This window comes from Notothenia rossii, assembly GCF_949606895.1.
Source record: "Notothenia rossii genome assembly, chromosome: 1".
In the NCBI taxonomy this organism is placed as follows: Eukaryota; Metazoa; Chordata; class Actinopteri; order Perciformes; family Nototheniidae; genus Notothenia; species Notothenia rossii.
In genome coordinates this window covers 67,895,242-67,918,983 of record NC_136912.1, presented here as the reverse complement: position 1 = coordinate 67,918,983, position 23,742 = coordinate 67,895,242, and the positions used below count along the sequence as shown (strand labels likewise).

Sequence of the window (23,742 nt, the reverse complement as noted above, 5' to 3'; positions counted from 1 at the left end):
TCAGTGGTAGTAAACTTGTCCACCCTCAATTGCTGGTATACAAAATACCAGTAGTGCTGCTGTTGTCCTGTCTTCATAGATCCCTCACAAATGAATTGAGCAAGTCACCAGTTTCTTGATCATCCGTTGTCTCCCTTTCAAATGTGGGTTTTCTTGACCTTTGTGCTGACCCCCACCATAGACCCATTGGCCCTTCAGCATGAAGTCTTGGATTGGCCAGACTAATACATTTCTAATGTTAAATAAATGAAAACCATTCATAGTTAAACATTTGATATTAATTATTGATGCTGTAAATTACCTTTAATATGTCTAACTATATTTAAAATGTGTTACCTTTTTATAGAGTGATTATAATTTAATGCAACCATTTTCTGTGGTAAAGTTTCGTTTTGCACTTTTATTTTGTAGTAATAAGATCGGGACTCTTATTTTGAAGGAACTTTTACCGGAAGTGAATAGAAAACATTCCTCTTTGTTTTTCGTTCGGGTTTTACCTTACGCTCCATCAGTTGAATCAATTTGAACATTCATTGGAGAAGTTGAGGTGTTGGCTGAACTTTTATCACAGTCAAGCAACTTATTTTTGCTTCGTCATTTTGTTGTAAAACAAACACACGGCGCACCGCGCACGCGAGTAAACGTGCATCGCTTTCTGGCTCTGTAATCACGCCAATGCACGTGCAATTTAAGTATCAGGTTCCGACTGGTCACAACAATTAAATATCACTCTTAAAAACGAATATGAACATTTATCTATTTTGGGGTGCACGTTTTGCTGTCCTTATTTCTTATGTTAAAAACTGGCAACCAAAGTCCAAGAAGTGGTTGACATTTTCCAAATGGTTGCCAATGGCAACCGTTACTATCGAGCCCTGGTATAGGACTAGCTTAATTAGCAGTTTAATAATGCCACGGTGAGACGTAGATGCTGATGTGCTGGTTGGGTGATTAGACTTTCTTCTATCATCTTACATGAACATCTCTTTCTCCCTGAAAGAAACCCCCAAAAACCACGGATGGGCAGCATCCGTGGCTGTGTGAAGCTTGAAACTGCGGTACTTACTGCGCATTGTGACGGGTAGTAGTTACCCGAACTGCATAACTCCATGCTGTAACGCGTTACACCCGACACTGCCTGGAACTCACCTTAACCCTAAACTAGCAACGATATTCTCTCTTTTTTCCTCTCTCCTTTTTCTTCTTCTCTTTCTCTCTCTTCTTCTTCGTTCTTCTCTTCTTTTGCTTTTCTCTTTCTTCTTCTTTTCTCCTTCTTTCCTTTCTCTCTTTTCTTTCTTTTCTTTTCTTACCTGTTTTAGCGGTGAGGCGCAGGGAAAGGAGGCGAGCCTGCTGTGCGCTTAACCTGCTAGTAGTGATGTTACGTATTGCGCCGAGGCTTCGGAGCGTGTGTCGAGTAATCCCCAGTCTTTTTGTGAAGCATGTATCGAGGCTTGTATCATTTTGGGCCAGTGACGTCATCGATGACAATCGAACCTCGCTGCCTGTCGATACCACGTGACTGCTTCGGGAAGCGATTCATTTGAACCGTTGAGCCACAACGCTCATAATACCCATGGATGTATAACAAGAACCATATTACCCCTCCTGTACCCGGGTCCGCTGGTGACACGATGGAATTAAAAGAGCTCAGACCCTCACTTATATAAAGGTCGGAAAATGTCATAAGTATAAATAGATACAAGCATAAATAAATGTAGGAATAAAACATGAATAAATAAATGAATAAATGCAGATAAGATATATCCAGTGTTTTTTTTGGGTAGATTCAGCGTGTGGGCTGTGGCTCGCTGGAAAGCAGCCGACCCACGACCGCAGGGTTTGCTTATAGAAGCTACAGCTAAATGAGATAATGCAGTTAATAAATGTATTCCTGATATGGTTTAGCCTTCTCAGGTTACAACGTGGTTAAGTTTATGAATAATATTAAGGAATACGAATCCCTCTTTGCAATGTTTACCAGCCTCCTATAGGCTTTTCAATCACAATCGTTCAACTGGAATGAAAACAATATTGTTAACATGAAAATAGGATTTTATGTCCGTTGTTTAGAGTTATTCTAAGGCTTTACTCATTGGGAACTCGGTATGAGATAGAGCGCAACTGTTGAGATTTCCAATTTGCCTGTTTTACACGCTTTGACCAACAGGGATTTATGTTCAAATGAAGCCCATGATGAAGCCTCATGACATGAACCCTTTGCGAACCAATTGGCTGGAAAGCTTCAAAGCTTCATAAGGCTTCATCTCGCAATCACTACCTGCTTGCCACTTAAGACGCACTTAGAGACCAGTACTGCTACTGAGCCGGAAGGAGAAGTAGCTTCGATGAGATGTAGCTTGAGCCCTGCCTGCCTGCAAGAGGGGTTGTGGTTGAAGCCGGAAGTGGGTGAAGCTTCGCAAGCGATGAGGGCCCGTTCCGCGTGAAGGCCGGAAGCGCCGCATTTGAGCGGCCCTGATGCCAGTGATGCCCTCTCGAGAGACTGAAGGCGTGTGTCAAGTGTTTGCCTGAAGTAGCCCATTTCCATTAAGCCGGAGGAACTTCCGTGGAGCTCAGTATCCTTGTCTTTTTCTTCCGCATCCGGGTTTGCGGGGTGGCCGGCTAGAACCGCTAGCCAACTGGGGAACGCCCCCTGTAGCTTAATCCGCAAGACTGCGGAGCTGATGAATTAATACCCGGAGCTGGGACGAAGCCCTGCTGCTGCTTGCGCGTTGACACCTGGAAGACAGCTGATGGAAAAGGGGAGAGCATATATAGAGGGATTAACAGGTGCGATGATTAGGCTTGTGAACGGAGGGAAGTGATAGGTTAGCTGAGGAGTGGCGCTCCCTATCATTTAGTGAAGGGAGCGAGTATTGCCATGACGCGCAATACAAAGTGATAGGTCTTCCTGCCTGAACTTGCGCTGAGCTTCATTTCTCTCGTTTGTGTGTTTGTTTAAATATATTTGGCCTTTGTTCATGTGATTGACTGATTTACTCAAATAAAAAGGTTGATGAATTATCATCTAATGATTTGTATGATGTTTTATTTATGTTAAAGGTCACTTTGAATGATTTTAACTAATGATAATGTAGAAAAACGAATATTTTAAATTTGGGACGGTCCACATTAATTTCGTGACGGCTTAGATTGTATTTCGGGACGGTTCCGGGAGGATGGTGAAAAAAGTTAGTCGAGAGCCCTGCTCCAGCTTACAGCTTCCTGCCTATGACCTGCCTAAGACCAGTATCGAGGAATGTTAAGCCCTCCCACTATTTTCCAAGAACAAATACAGAAAGACAACTTTTCAAGCAATTTCAGTTGTGTTTTGAAGAGCATTTGAACACATCGAGAGGTTCCCCTAGGTTTACTGCCTTGGCAGGGTGCTGCTTGGGTACCCCGAATTATTTTTTCGAGGCGCCCACATTTTTTTTATCCTCTGGAGCAGAGAGAGGAGCTGTGGATTATTGTTATTGATATCGTACAGTAACAAAGTATTTGTACATTAAAAAGTAATAAAGTACAGTGTTACACTGTACTTTATTACCTTAATTCAAACTGTATTCCCTTCTTATCATGTAGCCTACACTTCTTCCTTTCATTGATACATTTAAATCACCTGACTACAGCATATAACATACCTGCTGCAACCCTGTGCTGCTGCTGCTTCTCTCTGCCTCATCCTCTATTGCTGGAGGCAGCTCCACCTCATCTGATCTCTGATATGAAAGCAATCATGTTATGATCATATTGAGCTATTGGTGTGAGTTTAACATTAAACAAGCAGTCTGCTTGTCATACATTGCTGACGATACATTTTAAGTGGCAACTTGTTGAGTCACTGCCGCTAAATGCCGGTAGCATCAAGCTAGCAAATCCTGCATTAGCCTCACATCAACAGGTGTAGACAGAACATCCAATTATCCTGAGCTAATTTACTGAATAAACCAACTCACATCTCCTGTCTTTTTTTTCACCCAACTCATTAGACTATTCTTCTGCTGGCGTTTCATTGTTGTTTTCTGTCAAATTCAATACTGTAGTTCAAAACCGCGGTAGCTGCTCACCATCTGTGAGCTATTTTCAGAATGTGCACGCTACGTTCGTTGTCGCGTTCGCGCGCGTCCACCTGGACAGGCTGTTTGTGTCCTTCTCCCGTGACGATAACGGCTTGCGGTTAAAAAATAATAATAAACAAATTTGAAACTGGGGGGGGACACAAACGGGCAGAAAGCAGAGCTGTTGTTCTCCTCCTTTCCTCCGCTCTTGTCTCTGATTGTGAGTGTGTGCATTCGCTTGTGTGTCATACTTGCCAACCCATAGGAGAGGAGTGAGCAGAGAGTAGAGTAGTTGTCAATTCTTGTTCTGTTTTCTGTGAATATCTGCCTCACCCTCTCAGACTTTGAGTTGCGCGCGCTACTAAAGAGACGTGTTACCATGGAAACCAAACAATGGTGTAGCTGTATTAAAGTCCGAGTGGAAACAGTCGTGTGGAAATCTGATTTTGTCAGAAATCGGGAGAAATGCGGGAGAAATATGACCCCGGGAGGAAACCGGGAGAGGGCAATGAAATCGGGAGTCTCCCGCGGAAATCGGGAGGGTTGACAAGTATGGTGTGTGTGTGTAGGGGGGGGGGAGCGGAGCCCCGCCCTTCAGAAACAGAGCAGAGGGAGAATGTGAATACGCAAGGCAGTGGACACTGAAACATGCACATTGGCTGCAGGAGCTTTTGACTAATGCTTTGTAGTCTAGTAACAGTACTAAAAGTTACTAAGATATGGTCGGATAAAGCAGGATTATGTGGTCAGAACAAGGTCGAGAGTGTGATTATAACAGTGGGTTGGTTTATTTACACTCTGACAGAAACCAATATCATCTAAAATAGAGTTAAATGCAACAGTAAGGCTATTTTTATCGTCGTCAACATGAATATTAAAGTCACCTACAATAATTGATCATTCATAAGTAAACTTGAGTCAAAGATTGCTGCAACTCCACCTTCTCGGCCTGTGCCTCGAGCAATATGAGTATTGATATGGCTGGGTGGAGAGTGGCCTCATTTATGCTGACATATTCTTCATGTCTCAACCAAGTTTCAGTGAGACAGCTTATATCAATATTATAATCTGATATTAAATAATTTACCAATATTGCTTTAGATGCTAGAGATCTTATGTTTAAGAGTCCACATTTAATCTTCCTGTTTTGTTGCACTGTAGTAGTTGTTACCTTTACTTTTATTAGGTTATTATGTATGACACCTCTATTAGGTTTTACCTTAAATTGTCCTTGGGCAGAAACACACACCGTTAATATTGGGTATTTTATTGGAGAGAGCGCAGAGAAGCGCAGAGAAGCGTGTAAGACTGCGACTCTGCCTCCTGGTCTCAACTCCAGTTTGTCATGGATTAAGTCCACAAAGCTCTGAAATGTTTGCCGAAATGAGATTTGCGCCTTCCAAAGTAGGATGATGCCGTCTCTCTTAATCAGACCAGGTTTTCCCCAGAAGGCTGTCCAATTATTTACGAAGCCCACATCGTTTGCTGGGCACCACCAAGACAACCAGCGCTGAAATGATGACAAGCGGCCGGCTATACATGTCGTCATTGATCAGATTGAGGAGGGGACCAGAGAAAATGACGGTGTCCGACATAGTTTTAGCATAACTACACACCGACGCCACATTAAGTTTGGTGCATTCTGATTGGCGTAAACGAACATCATTACCACCGACGTGAATAACAATCCTACTGTATTTACATTTATTTTTAGCCAGCAGTTTAAGATGCGCCTCAACGTCGCCCGCTCTGGCCCCCGGAATGCATGTGACTGTGGACGCTTCGGTCTCTAAATTCACGTGTCTCATTATAGAGCTACCAATATAATACAAAACAAAACGTCTGCCTGCTCTCCACAATGATAAATAACAGCGAACGGATGGTCAAAGTAAGGCACACATAAACAGCACACGAAGCCTGGTTAATGTTGCCTGACTTTATAACGTGTGTTTTTTATAAGTGTGTGGTTGCGTTCTAGTCACTTTGCTCAGCACTACTGCTTGTTACAAATTGTATTTGACGTACTCGCTTTAAACTCTTAGCTCAGGTTAATCTCGCCCCCCTCCGACGTAAGCGTGACGTATGCGGTTCTTGCTTCTAGACCAACAATTTTTTGGTGCTTGAAACTAACCAGTTTCCGGAGCTTAGAGGCGGCTCCGCTGCGGTGTGAAGAGGAGAAACCGGTGCTTTTCAGGCTCTAGCTCCGAACCGGCCCTGGAACCGCGTTGGTGTGATGTGAAAGGGGCATTAGACGGGAACTAGAGGTGTCCATGTAAAAAAAAGTTGAAACCATGTAAACTTGTTTTTATCTCCTTGAGAATATTCAAGAACTTCAACAAAGAGTGTTTTCTTTGGTTTGTTAGCAATACAATCGTGTACACTATACTGCCAAAGGAAATGGGTGTTCACATTTAAGTATGTGAACACCCATTTCCAAGACCTCCTAGTTTCAATGAAAGGAAATTGTTTGCTGTAGGACAAACATATCTTGTCCTGAAAACAGAATTCCTTGCAGAAGAACATTTAAAGAATCATGAATTACCCAGGTTCGATTGTCTAAAAGAAACCATTCTGGTGTTGCTTTTGTCTTGTAGAGAGTCAGAGTGTGGAGGAGTGCGGGGAGAGGCTGAAGAGGATCCTGGAATGTCCCAGCATCCCTCAGGCCAATCAGCAGCTCCTGGTCCACCTCAGCAGACACCTGGCCCGGGTCAGCCAGCACCACCAGTCGGGCCCCCGGCTGTTGGGACAGGCCCTATCTGATTCCGTCTTCAAGCACTCTCCTCTCAGGTATATATTTTATAAACTTATTTTTTCAGTTTTTCATGCACATATGATTTAGCTGCATACAACAGATAGTATAGATTCACTCTTCTTATTGGTGTCCAATGAAATCCTCTGGCCGAACAGTTAAAGCGTAGTTCAACAGTTCATTCTCCTAATTTTTAATCATGGCTCAAGGTAATGCAGGTAACCGTAGCAACAGCACTGAAGCCTTAGGCTCTATAAGCAGTTTACTGTCTGAAACTAACCCAACCATGTGACGATGTTTACCCTAATGATAAAAATGCCTTTTTTGCCTTTGGTACCTGGCCATGGTGAGATTTAAATGCAATGTCATGTAATTTAACATCATAAAACTTTGTAGCATTTTGTTTTAACCCCCAAGCCGTAGATTGTGTTCTATTATATGGACTTTTTATTATATTTTATTTGCTTAATCATCTATTCAAATTAAACCCAGGGGAGCTACGGAGCTTCCACTAGGTGCATAGCTGAACGCATTTAACAACATTTAAGTACCAACCTTTCTTTGAACAGCTGGTTTTTGAAATATTTAACTTTTCTGTAACTTTCCCTTTGAAACCTAAATATATCTTATCTTAGAAACATATAATATAATGGTATTTATGATAAAAAGGGTTATGTTATGATATGGGAAGCAGTCAACTTGAAGTCGCATGTGGTAAATATCTCTTAACACTGCGAATTATAACTATGCATTGTATTTACAGATCCTATAGAGTATATGTCATATTACCTTATTGCTAGATGTTGCTGGCCAACTGTGGAAAATGAAGCAGTGCTAAGATTAAAGAGGTTTAGTATCATGCATATAGGAGAAAAGGGAAATAATTTATATATATATATATATATATATATATATATATATATATATATATATATTTAAGTACGACGGAGTATTAGGGCCACACTTAGAAAAAAAAAACAGAGAGATTTCGAGAATAAAGTCGTAACAATACGAGAATAAAGTCATAGTTACAGAATAAAGTCGTAACATTACGAGAATAAAGTCATAGTTACGAGAATAAAGTCGTAATATTATGAGAATAAAGTCATAGTTACAGAATAAAGTCGTAATATTATGAGAATGAAGTCATAGTTACAGAATAAAGTAATAATTACAAGATTAAAGTCGTAGTTTCATAAGTGACTTGAGAAGCGGACTTGGAGGAGATTTCCTTTCTGCAGGAGGAAATGGATGCTTCTGGCCGACTACATTACATTACATTGCATTTAGCTGACGCTTTTATCCAAAGCGACTTACAATAAGTGCATTCGACCAACAAGATACAAACTTGAAGAAAACAGAATCATGTAAGTACATGAGGTTTCATAGAGCTAAAACATTTCAAGTGCTACTCAACCGGCTTTAGATAAGCCAGTCCTTTATTAGTATATAAGTGCTTTGTTAGTAATTCTTTGTTAGTAATTCTATCGCTCGAAGTGGAGTCGAAAGAGATGAGTTTTCAGTCTGCGCCGGAAGATGTGCAAGCTTTCTGCTGTCCTGATTTCAATGGGGAGCTCATTCCGAATCCACTACAAGGCTATCGTTCGACTCCTTCTGGATCCAAAGCCTTGATTACAAGTCTCATCATTTCTTGTGAAACAACAAATCCCCTTTGAACAGCTCGTAGATGTAACCAACGAAAGCCTTGTAGTCGGCCAGAGCCAGCCATTTCCTCCTGCAGAAAGGAGACAATCTCCTCCAAGTCCGTTTGGTTCTTTCTTCGAATTAATAGACATAGTTTCTTGCACAACCTTTTCAAAGTTCTAATACTTATGATAATCTGATGCTGATGTGCCAAAACATTAAGTATTTCGTTATTTGAGAAACCTAAACTAAAGTACTGCTTCACAAGATGCTCCACATTCCTCATTTTATTGCAGGACGCTGCTGTTGTCTCCTCAAGTCACTTATGAAACTACGACTTTAATCTCGTAATCATGACTTTATTCTCGTAATATTACGACTTTATTCTCGTAACTATGACTTTATTCTCGTATTATTACGACTTTATTCTCAAAATGTTTTCTAAGTTAAAATTTAAATACAAAAAAAAGGAAATGTCAATACCAAAGAATTTTTTTTTCCAAAGATGTTGATGTTGTACAGTAGGAGAATTTGGGAAAATCTTAGTTCAAGTCAAAAAACTAAAATGTGACAGAAAATCCAAAAGGTCCACCAGTATATGGGTGGAGAGGTTATTTCCCTTTTATCTACATTTGTGAATCCTCTATTGAAAGATCTAAACAACATTTTTGGCAGAATGTGTTTTTTTGGCAGGGTTGTTTATTTTTATTTAAGTCTATCCACAAATCAATCACTGCTCAGTTCCATGAAAAACCTCAGTCAATTTAACAAGATTTTTTTTCATCCAAGACAAGGATCTTTATATTTTTATTGTAAAAAATCTACCCTTGCTAAAAGGAAAACCAAGAATGATTTTTGGCTCAGCTGTTATATCAACATCCTGCAGTTTAAGAGCTGGATGTTTGAACACTGAGAGAATGGCATTAACAAGGCTGATGGTATCGTTTCATTTCTCTGTACCCTGCGCAAGCTTGTCTGCGTCTGTTTTTCCAGAAATTACTGAGGAATTTATCCTTGTGGTGTTGTGTGCGGTTTAGATGTATTGGATTTGGGGAAGCAGTGAAATGAGTCAGAAGCAGTGATTGTTTTCATAGCTTGGTCAAGCAATTAATATCTGACGTGCACAACAGGCGGATAAAGATAAAAGTTGTGTATCATAGCATGCTATGCTTTTTCAACCTGATCCCATGTTTGCTTATTTCGTGTGTGGGGAAATGTTGATTAATGCTAGATGATGATGCTAGATTCGATTTCCTTCTGCAAGTGACAGTCACACACATTCTACCATATGGCAAACATGATCGTGACAAACTGATGCACTGGGGGAAATGTTTCACACACATTAGTTTATTTATAGACTGTATAAAAACAAGTGTATGTAGTGACCAGGAGGTCAACAATTAGTTTGTGGACTGCAGTTTTGAGGCCTTGTGGCTGTTATCTGGCCTATTTAGATGAGAGGCTGAAGCTGGGCAGTAGCGAGCCCTAGCTGGGTGGGGTACCATTAGAATAACAAACGCTAAGATTTCATCTAATGCTAGCGCTAAGATAACATCTAACTCTAGTGTTATGTTAATATGCCAATGCTTGCTAATTTGCTTGCTAGGTTAGGCAAGTGCATTTGTTTTTAACATCAACTCTGGTATTGAGATATTAAATGAATGATTAATTGTACTACAAGATAAATCCAACTCATTAGATTGTTATTTACTAAAAACCCAATGCTGAACGTCGTACTAGTAACTTGTCAATAACACAGAAGACTTGAAAGTAAAGGTTGAGACACTAAACCAATTCGGAAAATGTGTTATGAATTAATAAATAAAATAATTTTCTCATCAACTTCTATACAATCTGACTTGTTCTGGAGTCCTACTCTGCGGGCCATTAAAACCTTACCAGGCTAACTTCCTGCTGTTTATGAGTAAACAGTAGTACTTATTTATAAGAAAAATGTTAATACAGGACATTGTTCAGTGGCATCTTAAAACATTTGACCATACCGTATGTATTGTTTTTGTCAACAGTGCGGATGTAAACCCGGAACATCACGTCAGGATTTTGGAGGCTCTAATTGCAACAGGAGGTCTTATGGAGATACAGACTGCACCAGGTAGAATAATTGACATGCACACAAATGTTCTCCTTTCCCCATTTACACACACCATACTGTACACAGAAAGTATTCCATTCTTTCTCTTTGCAGCATTTGTGTCTGCTTTGGTATGTAACGGTTAATTCTGGTATGATACTGTCAATATGATTTCACATGGCTTGGACTCTTGCATGGCACACAAATGTGGGTCATTTCAAATGTTTGTCCTCAGTGCCTGAAGTTTGTTTCTCAAGTGTATTTTCATACATTTCTCACGTTGGGAACATGACATTCCCCGTTGCACCAAACTGCAGTGGAAAACACACACTTGGTTTATGAATTACATGGAAAACATAAACGTCTTACCCAAGCTGCTGAGATAAATTGAGTAAGAAGCATGAAATAACAGCTTAAACTTAATCCTCTGTTAGTTTGGTTTACATTCTGGATGTACAGTACAGAGTTCATGGTAACAATATATGGTGGTTTTGAGATGTTTTTCTTGATGCATTCCTGCTCTGCTGGACCCTGTGTGGCTGCTCTGGTTTAGTGTATATGGACTAAACAGTTTGCACAGTTTCTGCAACATTAGCAATATTTCCCCGAAAGCATAGAACAACAACATTCTTTCTTAGAAGAAAAGTGTGGGTCTAAAAAAGAAAAACTTAAATCTGATCTGATCAACTCTGGAAGGCTGTATTTAGCTAAAATATAAAAAGGCAACCAAAACGTAACCTCAGTTGACCCTTAAGGCTCGGACACACCCGGCCAATTTTCGGCATCGATAGATGTCGAAAGATGTCTGGCCGCCGATGAGCGTCCTGTCGCCCTACTCAGATTGGTGTGTCCTGCACCGTCGTGTCTTTTCGGCCGTGCCGAAACCTTCCGCCATCCATTGAACATGTTGAATCGGTAGGCTGTCGGTAAAAGGCCGTCGGCAAAAATAAATCACTCTGATTGGCTGTTCAGCTAGCGAATCAGTGCATGAGAAGCGAAACGGAAATGAGGGACCCAAACAAACTATTAAGAAGGCAAATCTGAGATCTCATTTAACTCCATCTCTCGACACAGGTTCGGGAAAGCCCCATGAGCTTCTCGTTGTAGAGTGAAAATGGAACGCACACGCTATTTGTTGTTTGTTTATATCACAAAGTCTGTTCTTCTTCTCTCGGTGTATCACGCAGTCTGTCTTCCGGTTGTTGCCTCTTTTGAATGACGAATACACACTACCACCGCCTGCTGGTAAGTTATTGCTACTCACGCATGCGCAGTGCGTACGTGCTACTTGGCCATCGGCTGAAGTCTTTGCGGTGTCCTCCAGTGCGACTGTTGCAAAAAGCTTGCTGATTTATTGAGGCTTGTTGTCTTTTGAGCAAGCCAACGTCTGCAAAAAGAAAACGCTGTGGACAGATCAATCACGCTATGAGGACGATAGAAAGCTCATACAGCAGGTGTGTTGTTGATTGTTAGGGCCACGGCAGTCTGCTGAGGTTGTTTTCTTTGGGTCAGTGTGTGCATGTGTGGGTATAAATGTCAGTAGGTCAATGTGTGTGTGTGTGTGTGTGTGTGTGTGTGTGTGTGTGTGTGTTGTGTGTGTGTGTGTGTGTGTGTGTGTGTGTGTGTGTGTGTGTGTGTGTGTGTGTGTGTGTGTGTGTGTGTGTGTGTGTGTGTGTGTGTGTGTGTGTGTGTGTGTGTGTGTGTGTGTGTGTGTGTGTGTGTGTGTGTGTGTGTGTGTGTGTGTGTGTGTGTGTGTGTGTGTGTGTGTGTGTGTGTGTGTGTGTGTGTGTGTGTGTGTGTGTGTGTGTGTGTGTGTGCGTGTGTGTGTGTGTGTGTGTCTTAGTTTCTACTGGTCTGCTGATGTCAACATTGTTAAGGCCAGGGTCAACATATTGGTTGTATCAGTGATTATGGTGGCTGCTCAGGTGGTGATGTTACTTTATATGAAGCATTGGATAATTCATTAATGATCTTTGAAAAGTGTTTGTACCTCTAAGAAGCTTGTTGTTGTGCTGATGACACTTTGATTAAACCCTCTTAAAAAATGTGTGTTCCTCAAATGAACCCACTATTGTTTGGCTTCTCTAGACCCTTTACCACTGTGATTAATACCTGGAGCATTTTCTGCCTGAGGTCAAAGTGAAATCCTTAAATGTATAGCTAAGACATCTTAAAGGAACACTAATTCACAAAATTGTCCCTTGACAATCTTCTTTGGAGGATACAAAACGATTGTTTTCGAACTAGCTACTGCTGACCTTTAGTTGTCCTTGATCTTATGCTACCTTTGCTTTGGCTTCAGCTTTCAGGTTTGGTGGTGATTTCTGTTACTCAAAGCATTACAGCAGACAAACACAACACACAACAGCTTTATAGAGCCACAAATCAGGCTCAAACGTAGGTGGGACTCCTGTGTCAGTTGTTCGATTTTCATTTTTTGTGGGTGACACAAGAAAGGACAGGATGATGTCTGGAAGACAATCAATAATTCATGCTATAAACCTCTGTCCTGCAGCGTGGGGGAGATGAAGGAAATGGAAACACCAGGGGTCGGGGCTGGGCTTTTATATGTGTTCCTGATTCAGAATATCTTTAAAATGTAGCCTGATGGAAAGCACTACAAGAACATTTGAAAAGCTCATTGACTGTTGATTTAAATTGAATTAACCCAGTAACATTTTTGCAAGGATCCCCCACAGAGCTTCCTGGTGTTGCCTGTGTCTCATAATGTGAGAAATTGCCTCAAAATACATTGTTGGTTATTGTGTGTGTGTGTGTGTGTGTGTGTGTGTGTGTGTGTGCGCGTGTGTGTGTGTGTGTGTGTGTGTGTGTGTGTGTGTGTGTGTGTGTGTGTGTGTGTGTGTGTGTGTGTGTGTGTGTGTGTGTGTGTGTGTGTGTGTGTGTGTGTGTGTGTGTGGGGGGGTGTGTGTGTGGGGGTGTGTGTGTGTGTGTGTGTGTGTGGGGGTGTGTGTGTGTGTGGGGGTGTGTGTGTGTGTGTGTGTGTGTGTGTGTGTGAGTGTGTGTGTGTGTGTGTGTGTGTGTGTGAGAGGTTACACAAGACACACTTCAAAGAAAGCACAACACTTTGAAGGGCCATTTAGGCCAAATTTCAAACTCACCTCGCACACACACTACTGAAAACATCTGGCCTTGCAAAAACACTACTGGGTGTCTGAATAATGCCTCAAAACCCTCTCTGGGCTTTATAATGAGGAAAATGATGTGGGAAATGTACTGATGTAACAGCCTTACGCTGTTTCTTCTCTAAGGATCTCTGTCTGTGTCCTATTTACACATAATCTTATTATGAATTTTGAGCTCCAAGGTTTTGTCCGCACATTAATTACTAGCTCAAAAAAGACAGATGGGAATTCACCCGAGACACATTAGTTCTGCACAATAACTGCCTGAGAAACAACTTGGATCAGGAGAGAAAACAATCCTTTAACTTTCGAAACAATGAGTTGAAGACATTAGGTGATTGGCAGATCTGAATATCGTCACCTTCTTAAACTAATGGCCTAAGTCATATTTGAAAGTTTTTCAAAAAACAGAAAAAACTTAACCAAATATAGAATATATGATATATATTAATTATTTCACACAAAAAGGTTATGACAATATATGACTATTGACATACAAATAACACTGTCTGTCAATTGTGTAAAATAAGATGATTAGATGACTTAGGCCAATTTACGAACATGTTGTTGTGACTTAGGCAATTTGAAACCTGACTTAGGCCTTATTACTTCTGGAGTAAGTGACTTAGGCAGAACAGTGCACTTCTCTTTCCCGCATTACTGTGACAGACCATGGGGCTGGGTCAGCCACTAACAGTTTAAAATGCTAGAGGAGCATACAGAGACTCAGAAAACAGAGGGCAGTTTGGACGTGGTTGGCCCTTTAATTCAATATAGCAAACTCAAAAGCTACAACTTAAATCACTCTTAGCTAAATAAAACAAAAGGCAAGTAAATCAAACCCTGAGGAGGCATGTGCCTCTCCTCACTACTTCCTCCAGCTCTTCTTTGCTGTGTTTTTAATTGTAGCTAACCCTTTTCCATTTAAATTAGTTTCTCCCCTGAACCTTTCTCAGTCATCTTGGTGTGTGTGTGTGTGTGTGTGTGTGTGTGTGTGTGTGTGTGTGTGTGTGTGTGTGTGTGTGTGTGTGTGTGTGTGTGTGTGTGTGTGTGTGTGTGTGTGTGTGTGTGTGTGTGTGTGTGTGGCTGTGTGTGGCTGTGTGGGTCTAATTATGTGGTAAATGGTCAAAAAGCTGATGACACTCGAAGGGCATGACATGTTTCATGGATGGAAGGTCCTGAAACCTCCTCGCCTTGATTGGCAGAGCGTCAACTTCAGCAGTTGCAGCTGCCTGTTGGTATTCCTGATGTAGTTGGGATGGTTGTGCCTCGGTGAAGGAACTTCTTGTCTTTGTAGGTCGCTGTGCTTCTGCAGTAGTGCGAATCAACAGTGGGCAGATCCTATAAACAGTCCTTAAGGAAATCTGTAACAGCAATTTCCAGCTTTGCATTTTTGCCACTCTTAGGTGGAGATGTAGTTGGCGGGTCTGCCACTTGTTCGTCATGGTCGATGGTATTTTTGTTCAGCCAGTGTAATGGCTCTTTCAGGGATACCAAGTGTAGAAGAAAAAAAGCTTTGCACACTTTAAGATTTGTTCCATCCTGAAGTTTCAGTTGGTAGGAAAATGATGAACTGCGCCTGGATCCCTCACCAACTTTCTTTCTTTTGCTTCATGGCAACCTTTGTGACCAAAGTGGTGACGTATGTTCTTCCCAGTTGTCCATTGACCAAACTTTCTGAAATATCCACTGCCTCTGCTCTTCTGTAATGGATTGACAGTCTCAAGTTGTGACTCGTTGACAGAACTTCAAATTGCAGGGAAGGCCCATAGCCTTTGCAGCTATTTCTTTGCCACCTTTGGCCTTGTATGCCATTCCTTTGAGATGTTTCTTCTTGGATTCATTTTGCTTCCATGTTTCTGGGCTGAGGTATTTATGTTGTTTCCTTTTGACCGTATTGTTTTCATACACATCCTCTAGATGAGGACCATAATGTTCTGAAGTTGCTGCCAGACTGTCTTCATTTTCAGGGAAAGAGGACTCATCAGAGGATGGATTGTAGTTTGGGTCAATGATAACATCATCATCATCATCATCATCATCATCTATGTCTTCTTCATGGTGTGGACGGGTCTGCTAAGGCATCTTCAGCAACACTCTCTTCTTCAATGAAAGTGTTTAGGTTATTGTCTGCTCCATCTGATTCAGGGTGTTTCTCAATGTCGAGCAAAGCTGCTCCAGAGCCACTATTTCAAGGATACTACGTCATCGAGTGCCGCCGAAGGACTGTTCCAATGTCCAGGATCCTTGGAATTCTACCGAGGCCGGCGTAATTCGTTGCTGGAAATTTCGAGGCTGCACATGTGTAGACTCCGCGGTCTTAAAATCCCCACAATGCTTTGCGCACGGACCAATTCCCCAAATCTTTGGCAGAAAATGTAAGGCGGGGCCTCTCATATGATGCACAACTGCACACGTGCTAGCCTGTTCCATTCTTCGTTCTCCGAAAGCCAGGAATGATTCTTGCCTAGCCTCTGATGGACCTGACTCGGAGGACAAGGAAGCGTCCTCGACATTGAGAAACACACAGTGTCTTGGCCTGGTACATGCTGCTCCACCTCTTTAACGACAGTCTCATTTTCATTGGATGATTCCTGATCGGTGTCTGAAAAGTCAAGTGCATTTCCTACCAAAAAGGAGTAGGCGTACGGTCACAACTGTGTGATCATTGTGAAAAACATTTTTGTAATTGCACTGTGGTCCTATGCATTAATACATTAAAGCTATTTAATGAATATTATTTGGCCAAATTCAGTTAAAAACACATTTAATCTTTCCTAATAAGATGGAAATGTAATGTGGAAAAAGGACAATATTAAGAATTAAAACAGACAAACGGAAAATGTACTTTTCCTTATTTATAATTATGCTGTAATTGTAACCGTTAGTTTTGAAAGATTATATTCGTTTTTAGATGAGCCTTTATTGTCCCAGAGGGAAATGTGTGCAAGCTTCATGGAGCTACAGTAGCTACATTAGCTACAGTAACTATAAATTGTGAAATTAAAAGACTAAATAACTACACAACATTTATAGCATAGCCTATAGTATAGTAAACATCACTTACCAACAGGGGACAAGCCCTGAACCATGAAAATAACTTAATTTATCTGTTAGTTTTTCTTTCTTCTTGAAGCAGCCATTTTGTAAAGCTTGTCAAATTGCCTAAGTCACAAGACAATGTGACTTAAGCAATTATCTTTTAAAAATATATTGCCTAAGTCACACTCTTGACATAGGCCATTATACTATCAGGGTAGGAACAGCACTTTCTTTTCAATAAGGATTTAGGCAATTTTACCAGAGGTGGCCAGCATCAAGAAGAGATGATTTAGGCAAAAAAAACATTTTCTCCAAAATATGACTTAGGCCATTAGTTTAAGAAGGTGAGGATATGTAACTTAAAAAATATGTATATGTAAAAATACAACACTATAATTCAACTTTACCTTTATGGAACTTAACTCAAAATCGACACTGAGTACTGTGCTAAAAGTTCAAATTATTTTTTAAACTTTGACCTAGTCACCGTTGACCTTTCGGCACTACACCAATCAGATGACAGCTATATAAGGGTAACCATAGAAACAAAACATAACTATCTGTGTCCTCGCAGGGAGCGAATCGTAAAAGTGTATCATGTGAATGCAGCATTAGGCAACAAAACAACCTGGTAAGGTTTAGGAAGACATCACGATTTGGCTTGAAATACGTTATTTGGTATGTAAATTCAGTTATTGACATACATTATAATTAATCAACGTTGGCTTTTGGTTTCACATGGGAAGTTTGTTTGCTTGATGCTGACTATTATTGCACAGCTATAGAAATGTCAAATCAAACATAATCTGAGAGAAAATATGTTGCCCTTTAAACGTGAATCACATTGCTGTTTCATTGTATGGGAATGTAATTTGTGAAAAAACAGGTTCATAAATGTTTGCTATAATGCATCGTTTGTCCACAATGCATTGGCCTGTAGTTGTAGCTGTTACAGTCACTTTTATTTCCACTGCAGTCTGGATTGTGCAAAACTTTGCCTTGAAATACAATGTTTTTTGTCTCTTTGGATTATTTCATTTCCAGGAACTGGCAACTCTGCTCAGCACTAACAAATTAGATGTTCAGTCATTTAAAGGTTCAAGGTGTTTGAGTGTGTGTGTGTGTGTGTGTGTGTGTGTGTGTGTGTGTGTGTGTGTGTGTGTGTGTGTGTGTGTGTGTGTGTGTGTGTGTGTGTGTGTGTGTGTGTGTGTGTGTGTGTGTGTGTGTGTGTGTGTGTGTGTGTGTGTGTGTGTGTGTGTGTGTGTGTGTGTGTGTGTGTGTGTGTGTGCGTGGTTGGTTGCCTGGCAGGTTGACTGACTGAGCTTCTCTGTGTTTGATGAATGGATTTAGAGTTACGAATAGAGGGAGGGAGGGAGAGAGCTAAAACAGAGAGGTCAGGTTCATGTGTGAGCATTTTTCTCACCCATTACTTCCCCTACCACCCCTCCATACAGCATTAGTGAAGGTCAAGGGTGCAAGGGTTAGCACAGTGCCTGTTGGCGGTGTGTTAACCCCTAAACAGAGGTTTGTGTGTGTGTGTGTGTGTGTGTGTGTGTGTGTGTGTGTGTGTGTGTGTGTGTGTGTGTGTGTGTGTGTGTGTGTGTGTGTGTGTGTGTGTGTGTGTGTGTGTGTGGGTGGGTGGGGGGTGTGTGTGTGTGTGTGTGTGTGTGTGTGTGTGTGTGTGTGTGTGTGTGTGTGTGTGTGTGTGTGTGTGTGTGTGTGTGTGTGTGTGTGTGTGTGTGTGTGTGTGTGTGTACACATCACTTGCATATGAAGCCTCAGTCTAGTCCAGCCAATCTGTCAGCCAGCACGCTAGATTCAGTTGGAAAAAAAATGCTGGTTTGTAAAGTCCAAAACACACCCATTCACATTCTGGCCCTCTCGCTCAGCTTTTGTTATGAGCTGTTTTCCTTCCCAGGCACGCAAGCCATGCCCGTAGCTTGGCAGGAATACGACATACTGTACACTAACAGACACACACTTACAATTACACAGCACACACTGACTCTTTTTCTGCATTCAAATGCCATGTGTAAAGTAGCTGAGGATTTGGTAGTACAATCTAATGCTCAGAGACTTCATCAGAGAGCTGGATGCTGGTACTGTCGACAGTGATTCCCTCTGTTCACATAATCATAGTCTTTTGTTCATATCCATTCTTCTGTGTCTCTCTAGCTCTGTCCAATTTTCAGCTAATACAGTATACACCTAACACCACCTTTTTAAAGTTGTACTGTATATGAACAAAACAAATAAAACTGTCAAATGGTCCACCTGACCAAAATTAACACACAACATTGCAATGTTCTCTTGAAAAAGATTACTGTTCAGTGTTTCCCCTGGGTTTACTGCCTTGGCAGGGTGCTGCTCGAAAAAAAATGTCGGCGCGCCCACATTTTTGTTATCCTCTGGAGAAGAGAGGAGCTGTGGATTATTGTTATTGATATCGTACAGTAACAAAGTATTTGTACATTAAAAAGTAATACAGTACAGTGTTACACTGGAGGCTGCTCCATCTCATCTGATCTCTGATATGAAAGCAATCGTGTTATACATGGGCGCGGGAAGGGGGATGCTGAGGGCGCTGCAGCACCCCCTAGCGGCAGGCAGGGGGTGCGGAGCTCCCCTGTCTGAATTATTATTTGACGGTTATTGCTGCTCCCGCTGTGCATAATCTGTGTAATATGTAGCCAATAAATTCCACATTGTTGGTAAAATGATATTTTGGCCTGCCCCGAATGTTTTTTCTGTAGCCCCGGACAATTCTACCTCAATAATATAATACATTAACCGTGCTTTACCTGAATCTCATCAAGACACTAGAAAGGACGGCAGGACTGTAATTTCCCGTGTTCAGTGAATGCAACAGAGGCAAGACACCAGACCAATCAGAGAGTTGGATGGAAATAAAAGTGTGCTTGTGTCATTCAAGCTCGCGGCTCTGTGTGTGTGCGGAAATAGCGCATTTAGTGTGTGTGAGAGAGGGAGAGAGAGAGAGGGACCGGTGCCAGCAGCAGGGACCGTGTTGTTAGCATCTGGTTAGCTAGCTGCACTAACGGACATACGGAGGTGTTTGTTCCACAACAAGCTGGAGGAGAGCTCTACTCTCAGACTGAGAGGCTCAGGTGAGCTAAAGGACTCTCTGAGTGTTTAGATAGTTAACTTTAGTCTAAGTTATCTCAAGGGGTCTCAAACGGTTTGGTCAAAAATTATTCAAAAGATTATTTCCGCGGCACACCTTCATATGATCATTATATTTATAAAAAAAATAAGAGAATAAAGGAAAAAACAATTATGAAATACTATATGGCAGTAAAACAAGAATACAGTTTGAAAGGGGAGTGATTTGTAAAATATCCATAAAGAAAAAGAACATCTGCTTACAGTTGTGTTTCATCTGGGTGTTGAGAGATGTATCCATAGATCTCTTAATGTTGCTCTCAAAGTGCACCAGATTGATGCTTTTAACTTCAATATTTAAAAAAAATCTTCCCGGGGGAGCATCCCCCCGGACCCCCCTAGAGAAGGTGAGGTCCGCTCCCCACTCGTAAAAAAATAGCACTTTACCCCTGCCTATATGCCGTGAGCTGATTATCGAGCCTTCATTGTAACAGTCGCGGGTTTACTGTGTGTTTGCGTGTGGGGAGTTTCTTTGTGCGTGCTCTATAGTGCCCGTAATAGTGTTCACTGGAGTCCAGCACCTCAGCACCCCCACTCAAAATACCTTCCCGCGCCTCTGTGTTATGATCATATTGAGCTATTGGTGTGAGTCTAACATTAAACGAGCAGTCTGCTTGTCATACATTGCTGACGATACATTTTTAGAGGCAATTTGTTGAGTCACTGCCGCTAAATGCCGGTAGCATTAAGCTAGCAAGTCCTGCATTTGCCTCACATCAACAGGTTTAGACAGAACATCCAAATATCCTGAGCTAATTTACTGAATAAACCAACTCACATCTCAATACTGTAGTTCAAAACCGCGGTAGCTGCTCCATCTGTGAGCTATTTTTAGAATGCGCACGCTACCTTCGTTGTCGCGTTCGCGCGCGTCCACCTGGGCAGGCTGTGTGTGTCCTTCTCCCGTGACGATAACGGCTTGCGGTTAAAAAATAATAATAAACGAATTTGAAACTTGGGGGGACACACAAACGGGCAGACAGCAGAGCTCGGGGCAATAAAGCAGATTTGTTTGACTTTTTTACACTTTGTTGTTCTCCTTTCCTCGCCTCTTGTCTCTGATTGTGAGCGTGAGTGTGTGCATTCGTGTGTGTGTGTGAGCCCCGCCCTTCAGAAACAGAGCAGAGGGAGAATGTCAATACGCAAATCAGTGGACACTCAAACATGAACACATTGGATAAATAACATGGCGTTTAGTTTATTTAATAAAAGTGCACATGTTCAATGTGAAAAGTGACCGTAGATAGATTACTTCAGTTGAAATTTGGTGCTATATATATATATTTGTTTTAAATAAAAAACAAAAATAAAAACACCTTGAATTTCAGGCAGGGCGCGGCGCTCCTTTGGCAGGGCGCAGCGCCCCGCCAAGACAATGGTAGGGGAAACACTGCTGTTAAACTGAACTAAGATGTCTATCAGATAGTTCAGATGGATCTCGACATATCTGCTGTCAATAAAGGTACTATGGTTTAAAAAACGTCATTATCTATTATGTTGACGAACAGGAGTTTAGGAAGTGTGGCCACCATAAACTGCGTTTGACTGTTTGTGTGTCATGCTATGTGTTGAGTTCCGTTAGCTGCTAGCGCTATTAGCCAAACACAATGTCCAAACATTGCCATTTGTCTAGACCACTAGTGTATTAAATGTTTTTTTCTTGTGTATAATGCAAAATATACACTCACATTGTAATTGTTGCTGCCGTCTGAACATCTTAGCCAAACACACCTCAGGCAAACACACCTCGGCTGCTGCTAACAGCTAACTATCAATCAATTAATCAATCAATCAATCAATCAATGTTTATTTATATAGCCCGATATCACAAATGATACATTTGTCTCAGTGGACTTCACAGTTTGTACAGAATATCAGTATGACAATACGACACCCTCTGTCCTTAGACCCTCACATCGTACAATGAAACGCTTCCAGATTAAACCCACAGTTTAAAGAGGAAAATTGGAGAAACCTCAGGGAGAACAACAGAGGAGGGATCCCTCTCCCAGGACGGACAGACGTGCAATAGATGCCGTGTGTAAATCGAAGAGATAATACATTTACAACATAGGTAGTTTAGTTTAGTTTATTTATTTATAGTGTCATGGACAGTCCCCATCGATGAACTGTCACAAAAACAGTAAATGGAGCAGCTTTAGCCAACATGGCTAATTTCCAGCTGTTGTCCCCGGCCAGATGGTAATAGACACCCTTAAAATCACAATATATCAACAGCATTAGTTGTATAAAATAAAATAGACCAAACGTTTGGAAATGCATGTGTCTATAATAAGAAGATGAATCCACGAGGATGTCAACAATCCTGTGGGAGCCATCAGGGAAGTAGTATGATGAAAGTCAGGCAGGACCACAGAGACAGGTTCAGCCACGACTCGAAATACAGGACTCAGGATCAGCCACGACTCAGGATCCCAGCTCTCTACCTGCCAATATGAAGACAGTCAGTTGTAGTGTTTCTTTGGTTTGCCAAGTGATAGGACTAATTTAGTCACACACTGTATTTTATGACTTAATTAATTACAACCAAAATGTTCTTACCTATGCATGCAAATCAAGAGAGGGGCAATTATTAATCCCTAGAGCAAACCCGGTTCCAAACCAAAGCATTTGTTGATCACTTATGAGGTGGGCAGATTGGAGTCTTACCAAAGTAATCAAATATGCTTATCTCCCAAAATGTAGAACTAGTAATGCTATATTGTTGCACACTAAGGATAATCAGAATTCTAAAGCCCCTCGGCTGCTAATGTCTCAGTGACCTGCACCCTTTCCTAACAACTAAAAACCACACCCACACTCGTACTTTGCCAAGGTCAAGAGTTGAGAGCATCCGTGAGCATTAGAGGGCATGTTTGTATGTGTAGGATTAGAATGAGTGTGTATTCATGTCAGCCACATGCATGACTATATCATGTGTGTATGGGTATATCTGTGTGTCGGTGTGTATGTGAGCAGTTCACAGTTAAGTCATGTCCTGACTCAATCTCATTGGGAGGAAAGTGCCAGCTTAACAACTAGCATAATCCTACTATACTGGGTCAGCAGTGGGGCGCACATACACGTAAACACACACATACACAAACACACCAACGTGTGTGAATATGTGTGGGCATCATGGTTGTATAATGTGATTAAGGTCAAGCGAGTACTGAGCTTTTAGCTTGTGTATTTATTGGTATTTTGGCATGTTTGTGGGTCTATGTCCAGCCTGTGTTCCTTCAGCTGCACACAATTACATGGCTTAGTGCACCAGCTAATAACACACACTCTGCCGTCCATCCATTCTCCCATTTTTTAACATCTCTCCCATAAAATTCCAATGAGAGAGTCATCATTTTGGATAGAGAAGCTCTGTTGGCAGGCGAATGGAGGGTCATTATTGGAGAGATTCCCTTTTATAATACTTAACAACATGGGCCAACAATTTATGTCCTCAACAATTTTCTTATTGACCTATGTGAGTTTAATATTTGGATATTATAACATACATTTTAGGCCTTTCCTTGAAAACGAGCTTGATGCAGATCGAACCGCAAAGCGAGGGATGACGTACAGATGATCCACTTCAGTACAAAATCTATGTCCTGTTGTATGTGTAAAGGAAATTATGACAAAAGATGCATCACTACCCCACAAGATATTTTACAGTTGTTCTATGGTTCAGTGGCTGGAAACGACTGCATTTTAATGGATAAACATAGAAACAAATCCAACATTAAGATCAAAAGCTCTTTTTCTTTAGCTTTGTATAGATTATTTTTACAAAAATTAATGTTTACCTTGATGTGTACATCACGGCTTACTGACATT

At 41.3% G+C, this 23,742-nt stretch overlaps 1 protein-coding gene across 2 annotated transcripts in view; it reads left to right on the top strand.

Moving 5' to 3' along the window:
• Nucleotides 1–23,742, top strand: part of pik3r3b (phosphoinositide-3-kinase, regulatory subunit 3b (gamma)) — a 276,953-nt gene that overhangs the window by 121,343 nt on the left and 131,868 nt on the right. For both annotated transcript variants that reach the window (XM_079667835.1, XM_079667834.1), the window contains 2 exons: nucleotides 6,653–6,845; nucleotides 10,479–10,564. In XM_079667835.1, the coding sequence (XP_079523961.1) occupies nucleotides 6,653–6,845; nucleotides 10,479–10,564 (279 nt within the window). The remainder of the gene's footprint in view (nucleotides 1–6,652; nucleotides 6,846–10,478; nucleotides 10,565–23,742) is intronic.